Here is a 9638-nt window from a genome sequence, read left to right on the forward strand (position 1 = left end):
TTCTTCATCTAAATTTAAGAATTTATTGACTGTCGGGATCTATTCTCACCAGGAAATGATAACATCCTGGGTTCAAATCACATGCAGAATCTTTTAATATGATTAATGAAATTTTGTTTAACAAATTCCAAATTTTCTTGTTATCTATTAAACAATTTTAAGTATTTGAAAACATCAGAATTGTAGTATAAGATCCTCACTGTGAAATTCACTTAAGTTCACCATTTTCTACATTCATGTCCTGTGTGGGTGTTGGATAATTGTCATTATTCTGTGTACTAAGTGAAAATGGTCAGCTAGCTAACGTGGAAATATGCGGGTTCTGAGAACTGTCCCTTTCGACCTCCAGTCAAAGAATCTATCTCTAAGGAGAAGAAGTAAAGGTTTCCCGAAGCAAATGTGGCTTCGCCAGACTGAAGAGACACTCTGTGTATGTCCTTGAAGCTTATTTTAAAGGGGCAATCCATCCACCCTCCGTACCTTTCTGCGCATGTGCGAAATAGCAGGCAAGAAACCGGCATGTCGTCAGCCATATTAGCAATCTTTTACCACGTTGTTCGAAGAGGTTCGTTGAAAGTTTTTTTCAGTTCTTTTCTCTGGTTATTTAAGCTGATCATAAGATGGATGTTTCGCAAGGACGATCACCGGAATTCACCCGATTCTCTTTCTGTGAGGTAAGCTTGCTTTTTTAATTCGAAAACCTATCATAGATTTTAAAAATTGATTTTGTATAGTACATTAATTTTGATTCCCAAGCTCCAAAAATATTTTGTCTCATTGTATCACACAGCAGCTAGATTTTCATTCTTAATATATTAACTTTGCATTTCAGCATATGAATCTCAATTTATATAATTAATCATATGGCAAACAAATACTATAGTTTTTGCAGGCATATTGCTATTTCTTTCCAAATTTTTTTACTGAGTTTTAAGCTTTAAAGTCAACTAATAATAATATTACGACAAAACGAGCGATCAGGAATAAATTTGCCATTTATAATAATGCGGCAACTAATGGCATGTATGATTGCATAAATTAATTTTATTAATAAATTGTATTATGCTTCAGCTTTAAATTTATGCTATAATTACCAAATAATTTATCTGAGAAAATTTATAAACTTAGTTAATATTAGTGGCCACTGAAGACTATTTTTAATGTAGTATATTGATAGTTATATACAATTTTTCGTATTTTATGATTATTTTTGAAAATTTTATATTCATTATTATAAAAATATAATTTTGATTTCTCTCAATATTTGATGTGGTTTAGTGAATAACAGACTAACTCAATCTATCTTTTACTTAGCAAACAACCCAAATCCTGGTATCGCTGTAGTGTTTGTGGGACATCTCGAAAAACACCAGACAGGAAATTTTTCAGATTTCCTAAGGATCCTATTAGGTAAATCATTTCTAAGTTTAAAAGAAACTAAGCTTTGATAATTAATAATATATATATATCTCAATTTTTGATAGAGAAGCAAATATTTCATGTATTTGGAATAATTTAAATAAATAGCTTGTTTTTTTCCATTAAGTGTTCCTCATCATGGACAAATAGTTCAGTGTTCTTCTGTAAATATTCAAGATAACTGTGCTTGTGATACAGTTGCTCCCAAAAGTGTTCATACACTTTAAGAATTTGTAAAAAATGCGCTGTAGCCCGGAATTGAATTTGATTATAAAGCACAATATTTTCTCATATCTCGAAGTGATTTTGAATAAAACCAAATTTTTTAAAAATTTTTTCTTCTAATATTTTAGAGGATAATTTTTGTAATTTATGTATTACAAGCTTGAATGCTGCAGGATATCCTACAAAAACTGACAGAAATTTAACTGCAATATTTCGTAATAGTGTCTGCAGATTTCTTTAAAGTGCACGAAGATTTTTGTGAGGTAACTTTTTTGTTACTTTTTAATTATTAATTCCCCCCTCCCCCCAAAGTTTTACTGTATTCTTATAATACTTTTATAGAGTTTTGCTAAGATAAATTTATAGATATTAAAAAATTCTCACAGCACTATTTCACTGAAACATAAGTGTACGAACACTTTAGGGAACCACTACATATTAGTGTGAATAAGGAAGGAAACATTTTAAATATGCACTTTACGAACAATGTGTACTTTTTATTGGTGCCTTATCCTTTTTTAGTCATATTGTTAACAAAACTGTACAAAGAAATGCTAAATTGTTTAACTAGATACTATGACCGGTAACTACAATTTAACACAATATCTGCAAAATTATTGGTTTTCGTACATCAAAATAAAATTAGATGAAATGCAATCGTTTCAGAATTTGTTACTAATGTAAAAGGAATTTTTTAACAAGGTTAAATTTCTAATAACACTGAAAAGAGGTTCTTTTAATTAAAGAAAATAAAATTGTTTTTTTTTGTTTTCATAGATCAAAATAATAGAGAATTAGTATAAATATGTCAGAAATGTAATAAATCATATTATGTACATGAATTTTTCCTTAAATTATAATTTAATGTTTGTTCTTAAAAAATATATAACCCTTCTCGAGATTGTGTAACTAATGTATAAGGAATGTTTTTAGTTTGCTATTTTTCTACTAACACTGAAAATGGATTTATTGAAATTTAAAATATAAAATTAATGTTTTCATTTTTATAGATCAAAACAATGGGCTCCCGCATGCAGTAATCAAGACTTGTTAAATATATCACCAACTAATTTGTATAAAACTGCACTAATATGTTCGTCATACTCCAAAGATCATGATTACTGTTCACCAAAGATGCGATATTTACATTCCTGTGCAGTGCCGACAAAATTTGAACAAACAGGTATCTACAGTGTTTACTGTTATTATTTCAATATGCTTAACAATAGTGCCATCTAAGAAATAACTCATCAATAATAGTGGATCACCTGTCATGTTATGCTCAAAGAATACTGTGCAACAAAATTGATGGTTTGCATCGCCTGTCAAGACTTGTTAAATAAATCACCAACTGATTTGTATAAAACTGCACTAATATGTTCGTCACATTTCAAAGATCACGATTACTGTTCACCAAAGATGCGATATTTACATTCCTGTGCAGTGCCGACAAAATTTTGAACAAACAGGTATCTACATTGTTTATTGTTATTATTTCAATATGCTTAACAATAGCACTATCTAAGAAATAACTCGTCAATAATAGTGGATCACCTGTCATGTTATGCTCAAAGAATACTGTGCAACAAAATTGATGGTTTGGATCGCCTGTCATGTTATGCTCAAAGAATGCTGTACAACAAAATTGACGGTTATTAGTCGGAATATTGACTGTTGATTTTTGGCAAAATTAAAATTATGTAAAATCCAAGCATACAGCATTTTTAGAATTATTATATGTATAGTGAAGGTGGAAAATAGGCATTTCTTGCAATTGCTATTTAAAAGAATTAATTTCTAATTTCATAATTTGAAACAATCTTCATCAGGATGAGCTGCAGCAATATTTATTTGATTCAGTGGATTATTTACAAAACTTCTTAATACCTATAGGTTTGATTTTCAAGTTAAGTATTTAATCTTATATTAATAAATGTGAGAAGTATTGAATATTTTATGAACAAAAAGAATGAAATTAGTTATTTTAGTAATTTATGTGCAACTTATGTAAGACTTTTTAAATGTAATCTTGTATTTGTTAATTTAAGTGAAATGCTTTTGGCTTTTGGTTGCAAACTTTGCTCTTTTTTCATAATGGTCATTCCAAATAATTAAAATTTCTCTTTTTTTTTCCTTCTTTAAAGTTGAGGTCAGATAATTGTAATGTATTTCAGTGTTTTCAATTTATTTAGGGGTACTTTTAATTGTTTTTAATTATTTTTTCTGTTTTGGTTAGTTATATGCAAATTTTGCTTGTAAAATTTAAAATATGGATTCATAAAAATTCATTATGTGTTGCATAGTATGTGTTTTCTTCTTTTTTAAGCTTACAGAATTAAATGTACTCATTGGTCAAATAATTCTTTATTAAATAGATTTTTGGCAAAATTAAAATTATGTAAAATCCAAGCCCAAGCATACAGCATTTTTAGAATTATTATATGTATAGTGAAGGTAGAAAGTAGGCATTTTTTGTAATTGCTACTTAAAAGAATTAAGTTCTAATTTCATAATTTGAAATAATCTTCATCAGGATGAGCTGCAAAAATATTTATTTGATTCAGTGGATTATTTACAAAACGGCTTAATACCTATAGGTTTGATTTTCAAGTTAAGTATTTAATCTTATATTAATAAATGTGAGAAGTATTGAATATTTTATGGACCAAGAGAATGAAATTAGTTATTTTAATCATTTTTGTGCAACTTTTATAAGACATTTTAAATGTAATCTTGTATTTGTTAATTTAAGTGAAATGCTTTTGACTCTTTGTTTTCATAATAGTCATTCCAAATAATTAAAATTTCTTGGTAATTTTTTTAATTTTATTTTAATTTTTTTTTGAGGTCAGATAATTATAATGAATTCAGTGTTTTCAATTTATTTAGGGGTACCTGTAATTGTTTTTAATTATTTTTTTTTGTTTCAGTTAGTTATCATGCAAATTTTGCTCATAAAATTTTAAATATGGAGTTATAAAAATTTATTATGAATTATATGGTATGTGTTTCTTCTTTTTGAAGCTTACAGAATTAAATGTACTCATTGGTCGAATAATTCGGGATTAAATAGATTTTTGCAAAATTAAAATTATGTAAAATCCAAGCTACAGCATTTTTAGAATTATGATATGTATAGTGAAGATGGAAAATAGTCATTTTTGTAATTGCTATTTAAAAAAATCAATTTCTAATTTCATAATTTGAAATAATCTTCATCAGGATGAGCTGCAACAATATTTATTTGATTCAGTGGATTATTTATAAAATTTCTTCCCAGGTTTTAATAACACCTGGAAGGTTTGATTTTTAAGTTCAGTATTTAATCTTGTATTAATAAATGTAAGTATTGAATATTTTATGAAAAAGTAATGAAATCACTTATTTTAATAATTTATGTGAAATTCTTTAAAAGGCCTTTTAAGTGTAATTTTGTATTTGTTAATTTAAGTGAAATGCTTTTGGTTCTTGGCTGCAAAATTTGCTCATTGTTTTCATAATGGTCATTCCAAATAATTGTCTAAAAAATGTCTTGGTATTTGTGAAGATGCTTAAAATTATTTTGCATATGTATATTCTAAAACTTGAGAAATGTTAATAAAAATCATTTTTTTTACCTCAAATGTGTTATTCTTTGTTTTAATATTTAATAATATGCTTGATATGAAAAGAAAAATAGCGTTATTTATGTAATTAATTGCAGATTTGTTAGAAATCTAACATCACAGCAGTAGTTAATTTTGTTTTCTATTAATTCTGATGTTAGTTATAAATTAATGCTAGATATTATATCAAAAGAATAACAATTCTGTGAGTTTACAGAAAGAAGAGTTAAGGGGTAAAATAAGGAATATAAAAATAATAAAATTTATTTATTTATTCATTTATTTTGCAATTGAATTTTAGGATGTTCTATGCGAAACATCTAGACGATTAAAGATTAGAAGATAAAAGATCAGCTACACAATTTATCTGAAATGTATGAAAATAAAACATTTTGAGGAATTTCAAAGTAAAAAAAATTACTATCTCCTCGGACTGCGCTATTTAAATTCCACCCTGCGCTGCTGTTTCACTGCATAGCAGCCGTGGCTCCTCGATATAGCGGCGCAGAGGCGAAACAAGTTTACATTGCGTCTATGGAAGCTTTCACTCTCCGAACGGAAACTTAGGTGATTGTGACTTGATAGTCCAAGTCTTTGTGATGTCAAAGATGTTACGGACAGAGTCCGAGTAACGATTGGTTTCCAAGGAGGGTTTATTGCATTCTGTCTTCATCCCCTGTCTTACACTCGCCCCTACATTTCTGGAGTTGTTCTTGAACGTTGCGTGGATTCGTAGAGTGTCTTGGAAAATAGATGGAAATTATTCAAACTTCAAAAGGCAAAGAATGCCTACTATATGAAGGACATCAGTATCGAAGATACAGGACAAATAAAAATAATTCGATTACTTGGACTTGCCTGAATGAAAAGAAATTGAAATGCAGAGGAAGAATTATAACAAAAGATGCAGAAATAATAAGACTCTCACGCCATGAATGCAGTCCAAACATTGCAAAATGTGAAGGAATGAAAGGTACTTTCAACGCTAAGAAACGTGCTGAAAATGAAACAATATCCATTGAAAAAATTTATGAGGAAGTCCACTTTATCAAAAGAGCAATGAGTTTATAAGAGCTGTGCCAATGTTTTCTTCAATAAAGAACACTCTTTATCGATTTAGACATACTGCCCAGGCCAGATTGCTGAGCCGAAAAATGCAAAAGAAATTATTCTTCATGAAGAATTATTAAAAATGGCAGATGAAGAAAGCTTTCTTTTAGCCGACAATTTAAGTGATACCAGAATCCTTGTTCCAAGTAAGAACGGAAGAAGAATCATGGAGAGATTCAATACATTTTTCACGGATGGCACTTTTAAAAGCTGCCCAAAGCAATTTCATCAGCTATTTACTATCCATGCCGATCTTGGGAGCACCCGTGAAGAAACAAATATTTTTCCCGTTGCATTTGCTCTCCTTCCAAATAAAAGGAAGGAGACTTATGAAAGATAAAGTGTGATATATCTTCCATATGATATGTGAAGCAATTCCACATTGGAATCCTTCATTAATTATGACTGATTTTGAAGAAGCAGTCATTTTAGCTCTCAGAACTGTATTTCCTTCCGCTAAAAATGCAGGATGTAACTATCACTTTAATCAGTGCTTATGGAGGAAAATACAAGATTTAGGTTTAGTGAAGAAATACAAAGAAAACTATGAAATTAAAATGCATCTGCGGATGTGCGCAGCCCTTTGGGTTTTAAAACTGGAAGATGTGGACGATGGATGGCTTCTGATACAGGAATATTCGCCAGAAGACCCCAAACTTCAAGAGTTTTATGATTATTTCGTAAATCAGTGGATGGACAATGCATTAGTCACAATAGAAATGTGGAACTGTAATAACAGACGGCATAGAATAAATAATGCCGTTGAGGGCTGGAATAACAAATTAAACCATGCTTTAATGAAGCATCATCCTACAGTACGCACGCTAGTGGCAACTCTGAAAAAGGAGGCGGAATATAGTGATTTTTTGATTTGCAGGAAAGAACTCAAACTTGTAGGAAAAAGGAGAAGGAAAAATTATATTAGGATTGATGAAAGAATTGAAAAATGCTTCATCGAATACGAATTAACTAAAGATTTAAGAAAATTCTTAAGGACAGTAGCTGTTTTGCAGAAATTTGAATGAATTTACGATTAATGCTCTTCTGTTTTCTTTCACCTTTTTTTTTTTTTTTTTTTTTTTTTATACCTCTACCCGTAGATTGCTTTGTAAATCTTTTATATTTCCTCGATTTTATACATGTTTATTGTAATAATGTGTACAAAGTTATTTTTTAATAATGTAATTTTGTAAATAAAGTAAAAAGATCAAAAAATGCTTTTAAACACGCCAGAGCGATTTATGTTCTGCCAGTCCTAAGCCTGGATAAAGTGTGAAGGAAAGCTTTTAAAATTCTGTGAAACTGAGAAATATCTTTTAAGTAATTTCTTACTGTCATAAATTTTATTCGATTGTGAAAATCAATTTTGACTTTTAGAGATGTGCAAAACACTTGCTGTTTCGTTTCACATTATACTGTGTTAAAGTACTATATCATGAAGTATTCATCTATATCGCAAATTACGAGTTGCGTTCTTTGAGTATAAGCTGTTTAATTTATCTTTCAAACTATACAACGCATTGTTTTTCATTTCGTTTAAAAACAAATACAGATACTTCTTATATATATTACCTGGTGAAATTTTCCCAAATATCAGGAAACAATTGTTTTTATTTCTTTTGTTCTTTCATATTATAATAGTTTATTGCTTATCAGTACAAAAACTGAGGTAATTAATAAATACGCTTTTTTAATAAAATAGTACATAAACGTATCAGTGTAATAGATTGCTAAATATCCATATCATTACCGTAATTAATGAAAGCCATTTGAAACCAAAATAGGATTTGCATTAGTAAATTATAGTTAAGAATAATGGCCCCCATTGTTCTGATTATTACTGGAATAATTTAAAAATAAAACCCGATAGTATCTTAAAAGGTTTTTCAGTTGGAAAAACAAGAATATAACTCATTTTGATTCACCTTTCTTTTCTTTATGAATGACGAATATCTGTTTGCCATACACGTGATCAAATAGTGAATAAGTGTTTAATCCGTAAGATTATAAGTATTGATTAACATTTCATATAACTACTTCTAATTGAGGCTTTCTAAGAGCAACCCCCTTAATTTTGACTCGCAGCTTTTAATTTTAGACTAAAATATGAGCATAGAATCTACCTTTAAACAATGGGATTTTTTTTTAAACACTGTGGCATGAGAGCGCCTAGTAATAATAGTTTTAGCGTCGCTAAGAATCATTTTCTGGATTCTCATATTGATTTTTTTCCAAAAGATTTTCCAAAAGATATTAAAAGCTGCAATTGACAAGTATGAGCAATGCATAATACATACATATATAACGTAAGCATACCATAAAGAAAAATGAACCCCTAACAAAAGCTGATCGACTGCTATTGAACTCTAAAGAGGGGTTTATCAGAGGGAAAATGGCAATTAAAATCAATTAAATGGAATTTTAATTGATTTTAATTATTTATTTACTGTATCGATTTATTACTTATTGTAATGGATTGGAATATTTGAATATGAATTAGCTGAATATTTAAGAATAATATTATGACTGCGAGAATAGGAAAAAAAAACATCTTTTGAATATTTACTTTCTTATAGAATGCAGATGAATTCATTTTTACACAACGAAAATCAAAATTTAGTAGCTAATTAATCTGTCCTGTATCGAGCACTTTAGTTCAGTGATCCGTATTAATGTGCGCTTTTTTTAAAAAAAATTTAAATGCTTCAAGAATAATTAGAAAAGGACATAATTCTCTTCTTACCCTTTAATTCTTCAATAAAAAAAACTGCATTTTCAGCTATAAACAAGTGAAATAATTTTCTAAATATAATTCAAAGCATGAAAAATAAGGTACATAAACAGCTTGGAAATAGAACTAGCATTGAGATTCTCTTTAAGAAATATGGTGAAGCTTAACAAAAAGTCTACGAAGTGAAGTAATTCCGTAGAATATTTTCTAACTCTTTATGATTAAATTGCACTCAATTATACTTTATAAACGACATGTAAATACTATTTAATGTATATGTGTGGATGTGTGTGTGCGGGGGGGGGGCTCACTAGCGGCTGAGCTGTAAAGTCGTTGAACTCTGGCAGGTCGATCCGGGGTTCGAATCCGGATCGACGGGGATGGCTGTATTGGCGTTTTCGAGGTTTTCCCCACGTGTAACGTGCATAAGAGTCAGTTTTGCTTAGAAAGTTCTCTACGAGACACCTTTACCCTTAGGCAAATAACCGTCGAATGCTTTGCTATAATCAAACAAACCAGATCAAACAATAGATATATAAATAAGTACC

At 29.3% G+C, this 9638-nt stretch overlaps 1 protein-coding gene across 1 annotated transcript; it reads left to right on the forward strand.

Annotated features, from left to right (window-relative positions):
• Positions 1 to 516: 516 nt before the first annotated feature.
• On the forward strand, positions 517 to 5280 carry LOC146995646 (52 kDa repressor of the inhibitor of the protein kinase-like). Its single transcript, XM_085821567.1, has 3 exons — positions 517 to 674; positions 1315 to 1410; positions 2655 to 5280. The coding sequence occupies exons 1-3, from the start codon at positions 520 to 522 to the stop codon at positions 2881 to 2883; spliced, it is 480 nt and encodes a 159-aa protein (XP_085677693.1). The 5' UTR covers positions 517 to 519; the 3' UTR covers positions 2884 to 5280.
• The last annotated feature ends 4358 nt before the right edge of the window (positions 5281 to 9638 follow it).

Source organism: Stegodyphus dumicola, chromosome 8 (genome assembly GCF_044657685.1).
Source record: "Stegodyphus dumicola isolate Sdum_Otavi_A_Nest chromosome 8, ASM4465768v1".
NCBI lineage: Eukaryota > Metazoa > Arthropoda > Arachnida > Araneae > Eresidae > Stegodyphus > Stegodyphus dumicola.

Excerpts from the sequence above, each read along its gene's own strand:
- LOC146995646 (XM_085821567.1), top strand. The coding sequence starts at position 520 with ATGTCGTCAGCCATATTAGCAATCTTTTACCACGTTGTTCGAAGAGGT. Across the intron at positions 675-1,314 it reads CCCGATTCTCTTTCTGTGAG|CAAACAACCCAAATCCTGGT; the intron begins GTAAGCTTGCTT and ends TCTTTTACTTAG. Across the intron at positions 1,411-2,654 it reads TTTCCTAAGGATCCTATTAG|ATCAAAACAATGGGCTCCCG; the intron begins GTAAATCATTTC and ends TCATTTTTATAG.